Source organism: Arvicola amphibius, chromosome 11 (assembly GCF_903992535.2).
Source record: "Arvicola amphibius chromosome 11, mArvAmp1.2, whole genome shotgun sequence".
Lineage (NCBI taxonomy): Eukaryota > Metazoa > Chordata > Mammalia > Rodentia > Cricetidae > Arvicola > Arvicola amphibius.
Genome location: NC_052057.2, coordinates 65,593,586 through 65,613,332, shown reverse-complemented (window position 1 = coordinate 65,613,332; position 19,747 = coordinate 65,593,586). Strand labels below are relative to the sequence as shown.

Sequence of the window (19,747 nt, the reverse complement as noted above, 5' to 3'; positions counted from 1 at the left end):
ATATTTGCTTATAGAATATTTGTATTTTTTAACGAATGAGCATAAATGTTTTATGAAATATTGGAATTTTCAAAAGACCAGTGAGCATTCTTTCTAGTTCTTTTCTACTTAGTTTCTGGCCTTCAGTAAACATAGGAAAATCTTTATTGGTTTCCAAATATTCCACTACTATAACTGGATCATTTAAATATTTTTCAGCTTCTTGACTAAACAGACAGGGTTCTTTTTCCAGACTCTATGAGGTTTTAATTTCATAATCTAGGAAAAGTTACCAATTTGCTTAATTTGCCATATTCTTATTTATAAAGTCAGTTCAAGTAATTTCTTCCATGATTCTATTGTGAAAATTACATGCTTGCTTCTATACACATAGCATATATACTATTTTTCAGGCATGTACACAATAATTATCATTGTCCAATTTTTATTAATCTTTAAGAAGTAACAGTCAGTTTGTGACTATTTTGAACAAGTTTATATGCTACAACATAGTGCATGGGCATGGGGGTAAGAAATTATTGATTTATTATGTTTGATTTTTGTTAGAAAAGCATGATTCCATTTACTATTTATATATACTGATATACATAATATTACCTATATATTGATACATGTATACAAATGTTCTCCAAGCACAATGTCGCCTGCGTTCTGCCATGTCCCACCATGAAGCTAATGGACTAAACCTCTGAACTGTAAGCCAGCCCATTAAATGTTTTTCTTTATAAGAGTTTCCATGGTCATGGTGTCTCTTCATAGCAATAGAAACCCTACCTAAGAAAATAATCCCTATGGGAAAATTCTTGTTACAAATAAAGAGCAAAGAGCTATAGCCTTCAAAAACAGGGACTATTTTCTGGGCTGGATATAATTTGGACAATGGGAAATGATTATAATTTCTTATTGTGAGCCTTCTCTGGTTTGGTTAGTTTGCTATATCATCCTCTGTTCTTACATGAGCTATGGAAGGATGGAGAATTACTTTTCAGGAACTCATAGCATGCTGGGGAAATAGGTACAGATCATACAAAAATCCATGACCATTATCTGTAACCAATGCTGAAGCACTGGTTACTGTTGGGCTGTGCAGAGAACTTGCTTTGGCTTTGAGAAAAGGATAAGAAGCTAAAAGTAGGAGAACAAAATAGGCATTTAAATTCAAAAGACCAGACTTGACCAGGGCTTAAAGCTATTCAGCCAAGAGGAAAAAGGTGGACTTCTCGAATGACAGGTTGGCTGGTGATCAGGACTGTGATCTTTTTGGAAGTCACTCCAGAACTTATGAGCAAGTACAGAGGATAAATTCCTCCTTTCAAGATTAATTTAAGACATAATTATAAGAAAATTATTTTCTGTTTATGTTTTGGGGAAGTTCTGCAAAGTTATTATGACTGTGGTATGTTAAAATATGTTACTGCCAAAGGAAAAAGGTTTCAAAATAGCAGGAAATAAACTAATTAGTAAATATAATATTATTGCCTGGGTGTGCATTTCTATTTTCAAGGTTATTTGCTTAATTAAAGCCTCCCAACTCAAACAGAGATGCCATTATATAAAAATATTAGACAAACATAGTTCCCACTTGCAGATGAAGAGTTAAGCGAAAGCTCTTGAAACAGTTTATCAGCATCTAGCTTTGTCTAACTTTGAAGGCTATCACTCTTTGCCCTTTATTTGTATCAAGAATTTTCCCATAGGAGTATTGTCTTAGTTAGGGTTTCTATTGCTGTAGAGAGATACCATGAGCATGGCAGTTCTTATAAAGGAAAAGTACTTAAAAGCCTGGCTTACAGTTCAGAAGCTTAGTCCATTAGCCTCATGGTGGAACATGTTGGCATGTGGGCAGACATTGTGCTTGGAGAAGGAGATAAGAGTTTTGAGTCTTGATAGGCAGGCACCAGGAAATGAAGTCTTTCATTGGTGTGGCTTGGGCACACCTCAATGTCCACCTCCACAGCGACACACTTCCTCCAACAAGGCCACATGTGTTCCTACAAGATCACACCTCCTAGCAGTGCCACTCCCTTTGGAGGCCATTTTCTTTCAAACCACCACAATTATCCACTATTTACATAGTGTTATCTTTGCTTTAAATAGAATGAATTAAGACATACAGAAGAAAACAATTCCCTGAGATCTCATGCCTAGAAAATGGTGTAACCATGCGCTTTTATTCAAGGTTTATTATCATTAAATGTTATCAGGTGAAATGTTAGTGAAGTGTCAGATTGGAAAAAAAGGAGTTTACAGTATATGGGGTGTTTTGAGGAGAATACTGTTCTTTAAAAAGAAAATACAAGACATACAACAGAGGCACAGGACGAGGAATGTTGTAAAAGAGAAGGGAAAATTGATTCAGAATGAAAAAAATAAAACATTGAAGGGAATATCTAAAGTCTAGCCTTTTCTTTCTTTAAAATGTTTTATTCATAAGTTTTCACATATTTTCATCATATTATTTCATTTCCCCATCTCCTCAATGAAGTTCCCCACCTCTCTATTCACCCAACTTTATGTTCTTTTTCCAAAACAAAATAAAAGCAGAAAACAAATATCAAATCAAACAAATGAAATGAATTAAAACTACCACCTTTCCCCAACAAATGTCTATAAAAAAAATATGAGGTCCATTTTGTACTGACTTCTGAGCATGGGGTCTGCCCTGGAGTGCGCTTGATATGCTTAGAGAAACTCTATTTGAAAAAATGGATTTTCTCTTTCCCAGTTATCAGTGCATCAAGTATCAATGTCATGTAGCTTCTTGCTTTAGTGTGGGAATTGTGTCTATTTTCCCATCTCCTCCCTTAGATACGCCTGGTTTGAATCAGTACAAGTGTTATGTGTGTTGTTATAGTCTCTAAGAGTTCATATAAGTACTATTCCTGTTGTGTCTTAAAGACATTTTTCCCTCTTGGAATCATCTGCTACCTCTGGCTCTTAAAATCTTTCTCTTCTACTACACAGATCCCTGAGCCTTAAGGCGTGGGGGTGGGTATGTTGATGAAGGCATTCCATTTAGAGCTGAGCGCTCCAAAGTCTCTCACTCCATGCATGTTTTCCAGTTGTGAGTCTCTTTGTTTATTATCATACAAGGCAAGAAGAAGCTTTGCTGATGAGTGATACTTTGACCTATGGGTATACAAGTATGTCACTAAGAGTCACTTTATCGCTATGTCCCTTAGAAGAATAATCATAGTAGATTTTCCTCTAGGGCCAAGAACCTAACTTGTCTCAGGTTCTTGTCCATTTTACCAGTGTCAGTTATGGGTTCCACCTCATGAAATGGGCCTTAAATACAACTTTAAAAGGGGCATTGATTGCTCCCATTACATTTGTGCCATTATTGCAAGAGTGTATCTTGTAGGTAGGTCACTGTTTTAAGCCACAGGCTTGTAGCTGAGTGATATTTATTATTACTTTTCTGGTATCATGCAACAGCTTCTCTATGCAAGACAAGAGACAAGAGAAAGAAAAAAATGCAGTTACATGAATATAGAGCTATTTATGTTTGAAGTTAAGGCTAGAAAGTCAGTAGGTTGGTGCCATTTCTGCCCTGGTGCCCAATAACGATATGAATTTACTAATGATGGACTCATTATTTAGATTTCTTTTAAAGTGTAAGAGGCTTTCTTTGGTCTCTCCCATCAGTTGTCATAAGCCAGGTTTTTCTTTTGGATACTTGGTAAATATACAAATTATCTCTTAGTAAGTAAGAGAATGCTCATTATGGATATAAAGTGCTGTTATCATCATATATACATAGCCTTGGTCAATCACAGACTAAGAATTCGAATGAGTTGTTCTAATTTCTTGCATTTGCTGTAAAGTACAACACATCTGCTCTTTGTGCTCTTTGTGAAGTGCTACGGTATGCACCTGTACTACATGATTGTTCACAAGTCTCGGGCAAGGTTCTGTGATTGACACACACACACACACACACACACACACACACACACACACACAGAGAGAGAGATAGACAGAAAGACAGAGACAAGGGAACATGGGTCATCCTTGAATTTCCCCTAGAATGTCCCCTTTATTGTGTTCCAGGGCAGCTTATATAGTGTTCTTTAACAGTTAGCCAAACCCCAGTCAAATCCACCAGAAACCACTCCTCTGCCACCAGGAACTGCTGAGGGTCTCATGCTCAGAGCTTCTCCAAACACAGGAAAACAAGTTGTTTTGCTCAGAGCAGCTGCAAGCATTGAAAAACAAGTTGTTTACAGGAAATTCAGGGTCTGGGGGTCCACATCCCCCACAATTTGCTGTGCTTTGTTGATCACCAGGATTTATTTATTTTTATGGTTTATTATTTTATGTTTAAAAATTTCCATCTCCTCCCCTCCTCCTCCCCCTTCCCTTCCCTCCCCTCCATCCATACCCCCCTCTCTCCCTCTCCAGGCCAAGGAGCCATTGGGGTTCCCTACTCTATGTTAAGACCCTTCTCAGCTTGGTTGATCACCAGGATTTAAATATCAGCCTATCCTTTCCTTCCCTGGTCTAATTTCTCCAGCCACTGCTTACTAGAAGGTTAAGAGTGCTAGTCTTATAAGCACCTCCTAGCACTCATTTCCTATGGTAGCCATACTTGTGGTTCTTGTAATATTAGCTATGTCCTAGATATGATATGCTTATTCATTACACTGGTGTCTTTTACAGAAACTGCCTCTTTGGGAGCCAGAACCGGTGAGGAAGAACTTACAGAGCAGCAGTTGAGGGCATCCTCAGGTAATTATATCCGTTCCTTTCACAAGTTATTCTTGTCAAAAATAAGCTGCACCTGTCATTCACCTAATTTATGGAAACAATGTGCCACAGAACAGCTTTATTCAGTTCCTTATAGAGATGAATTAAAAGCATGATTAAGCATATTCAATTTTTAGAAATATATAAATGGATTTAATTTGTAGAGCAGTTTCAGGTTCTCAGCAAAATTGAAAGGTGTGACTTTTTGGTATACCATTATTATATCATTTGTATACCATCATTACCATCCCACAGTATGGGTAAGGCATAAGAGACCCTTCTGTGAAATAACATTTCTATGCAAATGAGAGTGAAAAATATTCAGAATCAAATAGCTGTGGTAAAGGACATGAAGTGTGTGATCTGTAGAAAAGAGCGTCTTAACTTTGAGTCTGTATAAGTGGTTTGATCACAGCATAAGATATTGTAAGAATAAACTGCTAAGCTGATTGTTTGGTTTGGATACCAATTGGGGTGCTCATCCCTGTAGAAGGCTTATTCTCTCAGCAGTCCTTTGTTGCCAAGATTCTTTGTTTAGTCTTGGAGCACATGGATCTTCCCTTTTTATGTTAGCACAGTTATTGTTGCTGTGTTTGTTCAGGTATTATTAAGGCAGCCATATTGCTGAGGTATCATGAGCAGCTTTTCTGTCATTTCTGGATATACAACCTCACAGCAGATTGCCTGGTCCTCTGTCTCTGACAATCTTTCCATCCCCTTTTCTTTGATGTTTCCTGAATCTTAGGCACAGTAGTTATATTGTAAATGTATCTGTTGGGGATGGCCACCCCAGGATCAGTTTTCTATGCATTTTGATCAGTTGTAGTTTTGTATAATGCTCTCCAAGTGACCATATATATACAAACAACACTAAATGGAACATCACGTTCCATTTATATATTACAGTAAAAATGAAATAAAAAAAGAAACCGTGGATTTGATAGGGATCAGGGAAGAATATGGTTGGAGGGAGGAAAGGGGAAGGTGAATTATTGCAACTGTATTTTAATTAAAATTCTTACTGAATAAGTTAGCATATCAGGTAAATATATTTATTATACTCAATTAAAAAAGAATTCAAATTCTTGGACCTCACTGCAGACCTACAAGTCAAAACACTGTATGGGAATCCAAGAGATGATAGTGGTTCCTGGCTCTCAGGCCCTATCATTTGAGCAAAAGGTAAGGTATCTTTTTAGAAGCAGTGGTGAGGATTTGCTGAGGAAGTGGCTGATGAGATAAGTCCTGAGTTATGAAAATTGGAAGGTATGAATATAAACCTGGGAGAATACTACCCCATGAAGATGGGAAAAAGTTGGCATCATTACAAGAAGCTAAATAAGGCTAACACAGGGGGAGAGTAATGAATGAGGAAGACAGATGGGTAAGATACACCCAGAACTAGGCAGAATCTAATTCCTTCAGTCATAGTAAGCATAAGTAAAATAATAAAATGCAAAAGTTCAAGCAATAGAAGTGATGGACTTTATTTACAATTTAGTATTCACTAAATATGAGTAGAAACAGAGTTTGCAGATGAATAAGATGAGGATATCTGCATGAGGGGAAAAAACAAATCCTGTTTATGGTTGATGTTCAGACTGCAAACTAAATTGGTGAATATGGGACAGATAGAATACGGTTTGCTAAGCACGATTCTGAGTCTTGATCTGGAATATATTTTACATGTGTGTAGAGTGGGGTAATTTAATGCCACATGTTTTAGTGAGTTTATCTAAAGAGACGATACGGAGAGAGAATACGACGGGAGGTATTCCAGTATTTAGTTGTACAATGATAGAGGCTCCAACATAGGGATTGAGGCAGAATGCTCTGAGAGGTACACCATGGCCCCAAACAGTAAATTTCATGAGACCTGTATTACACAAAAAGGGAAATTAACATCTGCTGGACAAGAAGTGTGCTGTGCTTTCACCGGTGACTGCCAGAAGAGTGTTTGGTATGAAGAGAAGTCAAACTTCTAATTTTTTGGTAATTTTTTTGATATGTAATAAATGTGACTCATTAGAAAGAAAATTTAAAAGAAGTTAAACAAATTGAGAATACATTACTAAAGCAGAAGTTCATTTTAAATTTTATTGAGGAAAAATAGAACTGGGTAATGTCTGAACTTCTCTTTTTTCTTCTCCCAGTTTCATCTCCTAAGTTAGTTCAGTTTCTAGTCAGTGTTATTTTCTTGTCTGCCATGTCCAAGAGACATCTCAAAGTGCTTGAAGCATATGTTTGCTTAAATATTCTTGCATGTATAAATATATATTATATATTTAAATCTCTGCTCTCATAAAATATTTACTTGTAGTGTAAATACATAATGTACAACCAATTTTAACATATAATGTTATTTAACATTGGCACACAGAAATAAAACCACAAATCCACCCAGAAACATTAATTTTAATTCAAATTTCAGGAAAAAATTGTTGGAGAAGGAAACAATGAATAATACTAGTGATACAATAGGGCACTCATTTTTAAATATATGGTTTGGGTAAGAACCACTTTTAATTGATTTTTGCACATCAGTACATAAGAAGCCTACAAAGGGGTTATTTTCAGTTGATTTTCCAAGATGTTGAAACTGGTATTTTCTAAGCTGAACACAAAGGAAAAGGGGAGTGTTTTACTCCCTCAAATAAGGATACACAAGAGTACATAAAGAGTAGGAAGGACCATTACAAACAAGGCTTGCAGGATATAACCTGGATCAGGAACATCACATGAAAAGAACATTATTATAGACATAGTCAGACATCACTCAAGGCTAAACCTGTTTAAATTAGGAACTTTACGGCTGGGCTCAACAATGGTGTGTTTAAAACACATTCCAGGCTTTTTAACAACCAGAACTCTACAGTTTTCAAGAAGTTTATTAAAGATCATTTAAAGAAAGATGAGTCTGGGGCATAGATCAGGACCAGGTGTCGGGAAGATGTCCTTACTATGCCAAAGGATTGATATTTTTCTCTGTAGGTGAAGGCCACAGGAGGTGGATGCAGGCAGTTAGATGTAGGCACATCAGGTAGAGGAGAGAGTTCAAAGGGAAGATACTGGACAAGAAGGCCATAGAGGAGTCGAAGGTTGAATTCTCATCCAAGTATGTGTTTCAAATGTAAATGCTCAGTATATAAAACTGAAGATGTCTGAGTTACTATCTGCCCTCTGCTTCTTCTTCACATGATTTGAAAAGTATGTAATGGAAGCTGAATTGGTTTATCTAGTAAAAGTAAGGGGCAAGTGATCATTAGGCTGGGAAGGGTAGAAGGAAAGGTTAAATTCAACCTTTTGAATTAGGCAGGAGTAAGTTCTAATGTTCTACAGCACTACAATGTGGTGATCATTGATAACATTTGGTTTTATTCTATGGAGAACCAGAGAGGAGTTCCCAACACACACAGCATTGTAAATAGCTATGGAGACAGAAACTCTAATAAACCTGATTTTTATCATTGCACCATTATATGTATATAAATTATCTTATTATTCATATATCAAAATACCACACCATATTTTATGGATAGGTACAATTATCCCATGGCAACTGAACATGAAGTGTGCAAGGCTGGGCCAACAGCTGCCAGTACTCACTGCTGTTTCAGAAGACCATGGTTAGGTTCCCAAACCCACATAACCACGCACAATCAACTGTAACTCCAGTTCCTGGGGATCCAGTGCCCTGTTCTGACCTCTACAGGCTTCTGCATTCTTGTGATGCACCTGCATACATCCAGAATCAGCACACACACACACACACACACACACACACAAGAATACACATACAAAGAAATGAATGAATCGCGCTATTCTTCTTTCGCGCGCTAAAATATGTCAATTGCTATGGAGCAAGTGTAAGGGCACTGACTGGTACATATGCTTAGATATTCTACATTATAAATTGTAGGACAAATTGGTAGTGGTTTTCTATTTTTATAATTAAATGAAAATATTCTAAGCTAATCACGCACCACCTTTTAAATCTGTTTGATGTGTGGGTGTGATGGAGCCTATGATCACCATCTCAGGCATGCTTAAAATGCTTGACAAAGTTAGTTGGGCCATGCGTCTGCAATACTTCTGTAATAGTAAAATACAGCATTTCATTGCTATTCTAGTCTACCGAAACATTTAAGAATGAAAATACCACTTCTTTGGCCTGATATATGGGAAATTCTAGAGGAAGCTCACTCATTTTAAGCTAAAGTAGATATACACCCTCATGTTCAGCATATAAATAAGTATTTTCTTTTCCACATTCTTTGCTTTTAAAGGAGACTGAAAGTGCATATGCTGTAAACCCAGCGGTACCGTGGAAAGCTCTACTGCTCTTTATTACTATTGCACGGAATGCAGGGGAGTCTCAATAAAATTGAGAACTGCTGTCGCCTGTTTGTTTTAGAATTTCTCATAAAGTATTTATTCTCCTCAGTTCTATGGTGCTCTCTTAACGCATTAACATGTTGTCTATAATTTTCCTAGAAGACATTTTGTATCTTATGACATTTTACAATTGAGGAAATTTGGTGTTTAAGCTAGATTGTAGTCACTCCTCCTCATCCAAAATCCTAGCCTACAGGTTTGTTAGCGAAAGTGGTTTCTTCACATTACATTTGACTCTAAAGCCTATTTATATAATGAATGTCAAATTTATTTCTAAAACTCTCTTTGAGAATGAAAGTGACCTTTTATTCCAGCTTATATGGAATTTTATGGTGTGGAGAAATTACCTTGTGATTATTTTTTGCATGATTAAAAATTTGCAGAGTTCTTATGGCTCCAAAGAGCCTACCTGTAATAAACAGCTTTCGCCTTCTAAACCACAAAACAGGTCTGAATTGCTTGAGCATTAGAGCTAATTGCCTGCCTACTTCAAAGGCAGAACTGAAAATAGAGAGGGGGAGAAAAAAAACAAGCCTCACAGAAGCAGGGGCATGGCAGAGGAATCCACCACTCAGGGCTCTGAGCTGCGGCTTGGAGAAGCCAGGCAAAGTTATGGCCTCAGAACTGCTGTTTGCCATTAAGTTGATGGGAGCGTCTATCCCACAATCTTTCCCTGCTGTGGACACAGAGTCTTTGTTCACATTCAGATTTCTCAAACTGCTGCCGGGGTCAGGTTGAGGTCAGACACCACAGTGATGTATAGAAGAACATGTCTGGGAATTTCTCTCACACTTGAAACACATACCAGAAAATGAAGACGAGGAACTTACAAAAATCTGGCTGATGAGACCCAGATTATACTGTAGCCTGCTTTTAATGCTTTCATATTTTTTTCTTTTTCTGACACACAATGTTTTATTAATGGGGGTTGCGATAGCCCTTACAATTTTGTGTCCCCTGGAGATAAGGCCTCTCAGTAGCACTCTGACACTTCATTTTCTAGCCCTGGGGGGAAGGTCCAGTAAATCTACTCAAAGAAGTCTTGCATCCTTCCTCAGGACAAGTTGAAAAGTAATTGTCACGAGCCTGGAACTTGATACCATGTCACGTGCGCATGTGGACTTGGCAGGGACACAGCCTAATCTGGTCATGATCTCAGCCTCCCAGTTCTTGAAGTCCTCTCAGGGACCATACCCACAGCCAAGCCGGCTGCTGTGAAGAGAGGCAGATGCGGGGATGGGGGCGGGGTGGGATGATCACTGCTTATCATCAATAGGGAGAGCAATATAGAGCTACCAAACGCTGAGGGTCTGTCTTCTTAAAGTGAAATCTCCCTGCTTGTCTGTGCAAAGAGCGGCACCTTCTCAGGCCGTTAGATTGTCTTACTAAGGCTCTCCCCTCCATATGCAAAGGGCAAAGCTGGGATGAATTCAACCATATTCGTGTATCTTGGCGCGGGGTGGGGGGGTGGGCTCTCAGTTGGACCCAACTCTTACTTAGAATGTATTAAATGTCCGTTTTTTTCCTTCTTGCTTGCAGAGTTGCCGAGCATGGCTGAAAACTGAACCACTAAATAGATTTTTTTTTTGTCCTCAGCTGCTACATATGACAGTGGATATTTCATTCTGCTGCCAGAATGTTATTAATAAAACATGGGGTGTGGAGAGGGCCACGATTTCCCCTTTCAATCACTATAGCATTTGCAATGAAAATTTTATTCAGTGTGTAATTTTCAGTGAACGCTTGACACTTGAAATGTCCGTAGCAGCATTTTGTATGGTTATTGAAGGGTTAATTGTATCATGTTCTCTGCATAAAAGCTCTGCTTATCAAAAGCAAATAGAAGAGTGTATGCAAATGGGTTCTGATGACCTTTTGCCTTTCCAGGGTTAATTTATATGGTCATTAAAGATTTTATGAAATTGTACAGCCTGGTGCTTCAAATCCCATTTTACCTTCTTCTCCTAATTTATGTAATTCCTACCTGAACTGGGGAATATGGCTTTTATTTTTGTGCTGCAATGAAAACAGCATGCCATGCTGTGGGGAGTTGTGAGCCTGGTTATCTGGCATTACTCAGATTGCTAGAAATTCATTAAAATGTGACATCAGCACACTGAGAGACAAATGATCTCAGGATGAAAGAGAACAGTGGGCCTTTCACGGATTAGTGCTGCACAACCCCAGCATCGAGGCTAACTGCGTAAACAGATTAATCCACCAGCAGTGCCATGGCTGAGATTTACAGAATAATTAAGTAGGTTTGAGTTACTATGAGGATTTCCATGTAATCTAGCTGATGTGATCCTGTGAATGAGGTGTGGGGTGGTAGAGTTGTCTTACAAGTACCGCGCTATGCCAAAGCTCTGTGTAGCTCTCCATTAAAAACAAATCCCCAGTGGAACTGGACTTTGGGTATCTTATCTAAAGAAGTTTTAAGGAATCCATCCAAGATTTGAAGTCGGCGTGTAGGAAGAACACCTGTCCTTTATATGAACTACTGTTCCCATATTATCTCACTGAGAATTTCTTCTGTGTGTCCGCCTTGTTCACGTGCCCGTGCTTCTAGCCCATGAAAAGTTCTACATTTGAAATTATAGTTTTCTTCCACCCATTTCCCCTTATCTTTTGCAGGTTAAATTGTAGTAGAAAGGATTTATTACCTTTTAATAACATGCAAATATTCACTGAGTACAAAAATGCTATTCTTTTGAGTAAAAATTGGCATTAGTATAGTTAATATAGTATAGTTCTAATGTAGAACTCTGCTTCAGTGTATATTTTTTTTAAGTAGGAAGTTGTATAGACAATTCATAGATCAAATTCAAAGGCATACTTGGTGATAAAGGTCACCCAGTTGATATTAGTGGACATTTTCTGGACTTATTAGTTCTTCTCACTGATCTGCTTTCTTAACAGAAGAACATAGTGAAGAGGCGGGAGGAGTTCTGCAGCCTACCACAGTGACGGACGAGGAGACGGAGACACTGAGGGACAACAGAGAAGGCAAGAACTCTAGTAAAGACCCTGGTAAGCTGCTCGACCGTCCACTATTCATCCTCCTATACTCATCCACTCCCCGAAGCCAACCTCCCTTCCCTGCATCCCCCAACGAAGCTCATTAAATGCCTTTATTCATTTGAAACTGTCTGAACATTCCCACTACTATTCCCGGTGTGTGCATTTTGCATGTGATTTCTATCAGTAGCCTCCCATTGACCTATTTTTAATCATGACCATCTGACAGAATAGATGTGGATAAGTTGAAGAATATTACAGGATGACTAGTGAGATTATTTTTTAATCAAATCAGTTTGTGTGCTTGTAATTTTTTAAGCGCCTTTCATTAATCTTAGCTATACTTGTGATTCCTCTGATGGCATATTAATTTTTCATAAGCTCAGGATTAGATATCACTTGAATTTTATCATTCAATCATATGCACCCTCCCACACTATGTAACCCTAAAAAGAAATGCCTCTCTCTCTCTCTCTCTCTCTCTCTCTCTCTCTCTCTCTCTCAACTTACACTCAGGAATTTGCCCTTTTTAAGGGCATCTATTTGAGGCATTTCAAACAAAATCCAGTGGAAAAGTTTACAGATGATTCGGCCTAAGAAGGAGGAAATATCATTGAAAAGGGATTAGGTACTGGGCAATTTTGGTCTTCTGGAATAGACAAATCCCAGTAATGAAAGCTACTGTCTTTGAAAACAAACCTTCGTGTCATGACATTTACTTGTGCACAAACAAACCCTAGGCCAGCATCTGGTGTGGATACCTACGGCTTTTTCTGTGTTTGATTTGGCAAATATATGGCTTCATCCATGCTTTGTATGTATGAGATGGAAATCTGTGGTCGCGATGAATATTACATTGGCCACTTTTGCTGCACGCTATACCTAGTTTTATTATGTTGGACTCATTGAAGCAGAAGAAGTGCTGAAACGAGTTCAAGCCTATTAGTCTCAGGTAGTCATCTATCTTTTCTCTGAATTCCAGTGACAGCTGCATATAAAAAGCCCTGTGTTCAGTAGAAAGATACAGGAGTGTACAAAATTCATCATTTTTTTGCTTATGAGTTTATTTAAATTGGAACTATTTAAATCTGAACTATCATATATTTGTAACTCAGTCCTTCCATGCCTAAATTTTGCATTTCCTTACAAAGGTATATGAAGGGTTCTTTTCTTCCTCCCCTAATTCTTTAGTGCTAAATTTCTCATAACAGTCCAGCGAGAAAAGCCTCATTGTTAGTTGCTTCTAGGGCATAGTGTCAAACATATGATTCTAATCTGAGTTAAGCAAAGAGGATCTAAGGTTAGTATTGCACCTAAAGCCACCTCTGTAAAGACACCATAGCAGTATAGGTGGACTCGTGAGGCAAATGACATAGACTTTGAAATACCTACTGCTGGGGATAGCCCCATGGAGATCTCATTTGAAAAAAGGCTGAAAATAGCCAGACAGCCAGTTTATGCCATCTAAGATGGACCTCATTGAGATGAGTAACTTGCCAGTTTGTGGATGTTAGAATTCTCTTCATTTGGTGTTTGATGCACTTGTACCAGAGCAGACTGCAAAGCATTTCCCCTTTGTTTATCAGAGGACTATATAAAATAGGAAGAAATCACAGCAGGGTTCACTGAGTGCTCATAGATGTAGAGTATGAAGCTTGATATTAACATCTATCAAGGACCTTGTCAGGGATGGGTTCTGGGAGTATTTTTGAAAATGGATCCCATATTACTGTTGAGCATCACAGCAGAGATGCAGGAGCTCTCTTTCCACCGTGCAGTTTACTGCTCTGCATAAGTCGTGGGCTCAATTGCTCCCTAATGGCCCGATGAGTTATTGTTCTCCTTTGATTCCTAATTGTGCCATATAGACAAGGTTGGGGTATATGGAAAGGCAGATCATTGCATAATGGAAGTTATTTAAAATAAATGTTATCACTGTAAAAACACATCCCCAGGTACAGAGAGTTGAAAATGAGCTCTAACCAAGAGCCAACTAAAAGCAAATGTTGAGATGCAAATATTTAGCTTTGAAATCTTGCAGCCTTTAAGACAGCTCTTGTTACTTAAAACGAACACAAACTTTAAACAAAGCTCTGTGCCTTCTGAATTGAATCTTCCCAGATTGAAAATTTATTCCATGATGGTTGTTCTTTGTAAAAGTGTATTTAATGATTAGATAACCACTTATTTATATTCTTTTGTTCTTCTACTAGTTATTATTATCAAAAGAAAAAGCAAACTTACAAAGTAATTGCTATGTTAGTGTGGTACATGGGAAAATAGATTGACCCCACTTTAACCTCGAAATTTTTAGGCAAGAAGGAATTAGCACATGTCTGGAGCGGTGTGTTGGTAAGCTGCTGTGTTCTGTTGCTAACATTAATCTGAAAGACTAGAGCTTTCAAAGTGAGACTTGACAATATGCAAGCTATATTTGCTGAATATTCATTCATAATAGAAAAGCTTCCTAATGCCTCATTTATATTGTCATTTAAATCTAGTGCCACTTTAGATTAATTATAATCCAAATTATAGCTCAGTGCAGTACGAGAATTAATATAGAGTTTATCCAGATTAATACATTTGCATTGAAAATGTAATATGTTTCTGCCATGGCTAAGGGGACCACTTTTTAATAAGGGAGTAAACATGAAGAAAGATGGAAATTAACCTTCATTATTGCAATTAAAATTATCCTTCCATTCTAGTCTCATTAGAAAAAATACTGTATTGGTAATTATAATTTTGAATTACTTGAGTTGAACAACATCTGTTACATCTGAATTTTAAAGCATTCAAACTTTATCAAATATAGATACTTGTAAGTAATAACTCAGCATTTTGATTTATTGTTTTTCAAGGTTCCCTGTAACATGTGTGTTATTGGATTTCCTGACTTGTTATGAATATAAACCATTTTACAGCCTTCTGTATTTTAGGGATTGAGAATTAAGTAGGCGGCATCTGAATTGAAATGAATTATGTCATTTTTATATTAGCAATCTCTTGCAAGTTAAATAATCCTGTAACTGACAGATAATCATTGGCTCATGTATTTGGCAGTGCTTATTTGTAATTAGACTTCATTTTTTAGTTAAAATTCATTAAAATGACATTGTTCTTTGAGAATATTGTGGTGTCCTTAACGATACAAAATAAATTATGATCTCATTTCAATTTTTTTTCTGCTCCAGGGTAACAAACAGGGTTTATTTCAAATGAAGTTGCACATATAAACTAAGAGTAATCACAAAACTTAATCAAAAGCTTTCCTAAAATTAATTGACCTCATTTAATACAAGGCATTTTTTCTAGCATAACACAATTCAGATAAAAGACCGTGAATTTGATTTCCTGTAATTTACCAGCTATGCTTCATTATTAAATTCGATATAAAAATAAACAAAAAAGTATGAAATGATACATAGGTCTCCTATCGAGGGCACCTTGAAGACCTGCTCATTTTCCAGAGTGTGTCTTGTTACTGAGTCCTGGAATTCTTGCCTTCTGTTATTATCAAGAATCACTAAATTAATGAACATTGATGAGCACAAAAATTAAAACAATATATCATTTACATACACATTGTTATTATGTCAAACATTTTCACCAATGAATAGGCTTTCTATAACAATGCACACCTTCCAACCATACTGCTAGTCATTCTTCAAAGTATCCTTTATAAATGTTCATGGAAATGGGTTCGTGGCTGAATATTTAGTAGAATTAGAAGTCTCTAGAAAGTTAATTTTACTTCTGATGTCCCAAGACACTTGCAAACAACAAATTATGGGAATTATTTTTTAGCTTGTATGTGACAGTACAGGGAATTTAGTCAAGTTATTATTTGATCTTGTCCATTAAAGAATATAAGGGAATATGACATGGTATTACTCTCTTCAGGAAACACTGTTACTCACTAATGGAAAGTTTTTAAGAAAAGTCAATCAGGAGAAGACAACTGATAGACACTTGTTATTTTAAATGACAATCATTTTGTACAAGTTGGTCTGACACATTAAGTAGCTAATTGTATTGGCAAGTATGTTCCACATTGATTTTCTTAAAGAACTTAGCACTTTAAAAGTAACATTAAGAGTACATGATTTCTTTGCTTTGAGAAATAAAAATAAATTTTGATTTCGTAATAGTGAGAAAGCATCCCAGTTTGGGGAAATCTCATTGGACATCAAATACTTGAATATTTTTAATTAATATAATAAGAGTTGTAAGTCTTTTTTTTCAAATTTACGCAAATGTTATCTTTTCAAATAAGTGGAACACATTTACAATTTTCCTAAGAGAATGAAGTAGGTACAATTATACCACTTCAAATAAAAACAAGAAGCAGTATCTAAAAATGTATGTGAGTGACTGACCGCTATGACACAGCCACCATGCACACCAAAGAAATAAAACCACAGCCATCTTGTCAAATATATCCTATTTTAATTTTGGTTACTTAAGAATTAATCTCATATGTTTAATTTTATTCCTGATTTTTAAATTTCTGAAGCATTTATATGGTTCAAAGCATTCATTCTACTTAGGGTAGAAATAGAATGAGATTTTTTTTCTATCTTTTTTACTTTCCATTTTGACTTGTTTCTAAAACATTCTTGACCTCGTTTTTACATTAAAACTGGGTTATTTTGTAATAAGGTGCAATTTGTTCATTTATAGGAACTGTATGTGGATTGAAAAAAAATCAAGATAAATCTTCATGTGCAGCATACAGGCAGATTGCCCTGGACTGTGCATCTACGTGGGGTCTGATAGCAATCAATGGTTTAGCTCCACTGCCTCTCAAGATGTATTTGCACCCAGTTGTCCAGTGGTAGTGTCTTCACCCTGGAAATAATTTAGTTGCAAATTGACTGGAAGATGGTGAAAATTGAAAGTTAAAATTAGAAATACTCATAATAAACACCAGAAAAAAGGTCAGATGATGCCGTGCTATGATGAGATTGGAATGGCTGGTAAATGAGGTTTTGTGTTTGTCGTGAGATGTATGTGACATGCCTACCCAATGTCGCTGTAATATCCAGCTTCTAGAGGAGATTACCAGGCAAATTGATGCTGCGGAGAATTTTCTGTTAGATTGGAAAATTAGAATTGTGCTCCCCCCCCTTTGATGTATGTGAGGTTTCTACACATTGATACTGCTCAACTAGGTAAAATTTTAATCATCACTAACACAAATATTTGGATTAAACTCATAAAACAGTTGTCTTCTTGAAATTCTTGCTATAGTGTTATATGCATAGCTAGCTACCTTTTAAAACTCCCATGTCCCCTACTCAAATCACCAATAGCAGAAATGAATTCGATATTCAATTTTAAAATGTTAAGAACTCTAAATCCCGTCATAACATAAACATATTATTGTTTTCATTTCTGAATTATGGCTCATCAATCAGCTGGTTTCAGGATTTTGAAATCTTCGCAGGACTTATGAATTTAGAAATTCATGTCATTGTACATGAGAGAAAATAACGATTTTCTAAATCAGTATTTGTGAATGGGTGTAGATTTGCTTTAATGTGATAAAGGCATACTGAGACACCAGAGAACACATGTTATTGATGAAACTTTCAAGGCCATCTAGGGTTATCTAAACAGAAGACAGGAGTACGGTTTAAAATAGATGGGTAACATCCACTCAGTGGACAGAAGGAAGAGCGCTTTTTGTGTTCTGAGATTAGCATCATATACAACTGCATGTCTGGTTTTCGCTGTTGTTTGATCCAGTAGATTGCGAGTCACAATTGCTTTATTTACTCTGATTGTAACACTGCATTAATAAATTGAGTTGTTCTATCCGTTTTGGGAATTAGGAATAATCACCCCAGAGAAGGAGCTGAAAGTCAACGTGTCAGGGGGTACGCAGCCACTCCTGCTGGCGAAAGAAGAAGATGCAGGAACAAAAAGGTCAAAACCTACAGAGGACAATAAATTTTGTCACGAACAGGTAAATATGTAGTTTTCCCATTGGTGCATGAATTCATTTTCTTTTTGTTTCTAGGTTCCTAGTCATTTCCAAATCTCCAAGTCTGTGCACTATTGAGATGCACATAGACACTGGTACTGCCTCTTGATGTTACACCGCACAGTCTGAAGGTATCAGATTATGGCAGCTAATAATGGTCATGTTTATTCAATGTTTTCCAGTTCTACCAGTGTCCTTATTGTAACTACAATAGTAGGGACCAAAGTCGGATGCAGATGCATGTCCTGTCACAGCACTCTGTACAGCCGGTCGTCTGCTGTCCCCTCTGCCAGGATGTCCTCAGCAACAAAATGCACCTCCAGCTGCATCTGACCCATTTGCACAGTGTGTCTCCTGACTGTGTGGAGAAACTGCTTATGACAGTAAGGATGCTGAAGGCTAATGCAAAATTGATGGGGCCTGTATTGTTATCTATATACATCTATAATGATGGGCTCATAGAAAGTAATTTCCCCTGAGCTCCTGGAAGGTCTTTATTGACTCTGCCATCCAAGTCACAGTGGAGACCCATTTGTGGTCTTTCTTGTTTAGAAAAAAAATATGATATGAAGTATGGCTTAATTAAGGATATTTTGTGGTTCTTTTTGTAACAGTGAAATGACTTTTTTTTGGTACCTTTAGCTTAAAAGTTTCTTGGTTAACATTAGTCCGCCCAAAACCTTTACATCATAGCATTAAAAGAGGAATATAGAACTATAACGACACTGAAGTGGTAAATGTTCCTGTTTGGGTTAGAAAACTGTAACTATAATATATATATATATATATATATATATATATAATATCTATATATCTGTATGTCTGTGTGAATATATATTCCAGCGTACATGTATATTCACACTTACATATTCTAGTATACACATATATTCAAATATATATTCAGTGACTCCAGAGCACACTTAACATCGATCCCTTTGGTGTTCAAAGGTGCCTGTCCCTGATGTAATGATGCCAAACAGTATGTTACTGCCAGCGGCTGCCCCTGAGAAGTCAGAGCGGGACCCGCCTGCAGTCATGTCAGCGGAGGGATCTGGAAAATATTCAGGTATGCTTACCTTATGATGATGTTGCATGGAGAAAACTTACAAAGCTTGCTGGTGACAATGCTCCCAAATTATCCTACCAAAGACACACACACACACACACACACACACACACACACACATTATCTTTGGGTTTTACAACAACAAATACTCTACTTACTTCATTCCCAGCCCTTTCTCTCCCCATCCAACTCCTCCTGAATCCTCTCCACCTCATTATGCTTTCAACCACATTTGGTGTTGCCCATATGTGCATGTGTTTAGAGATGACTACTTGGGATTGGGATTGGGATTGAACCACCTATCAGGGTATTCATTCTTGAAGAAAATGGACTCTCTCTCACTTTCATCAATCATGAATTGTTTGTAGAAGTGATCCCCCATGCAAGACTCCTCCATCTTCACAGACATTTTTTCAGTGACACAAAGGAAAATAACTTAGGCTGCTGCTCAGAGCATCATTTTCCGAGACCTTTTCGCCATGACAATTTCTATCGTCCTTAGAGAATCCTGGTAACAGATGGCCAAGAAC

General features: G+C 37.2%; 1 protein-coding gene across 1 annotated transcript in view; it reads left to right on the top strand.

Moving 5' to 3' along the window:
* Positions 1–19,747, top strand: part of Zfhx4 (zinc finger homeobox 4) — an 85,444-nt gene that overhangs the window by 47,710 nt on the left and 17,987 nt on the right. Inside the window, exons 2-6 of the mRNA XM_042055969.1 lie at positions 4,663–4,731; positions 12,064–12,174; positions 18,000–18,133; positions 18,334–18,534; positions 19,100–19,217. Of these exons, the coding sequence (XP_041911903.1) occupies positions 18,382–18,534; positions 19,100–19,217 (271 nt within the window). The 5' untranslated portion in view covers positions 4,663–4,731; positions 12,064–12,174; positions 18,000–18,133; positions 18,334–18,381. The remainder of the gene's footprint in view (positions 1–4,662; positions 4,732–12,063; positions 12,175–17,999; positions 18,134–18,333; positions 18,535–19,099; positions 19,218–19,747) is intronic.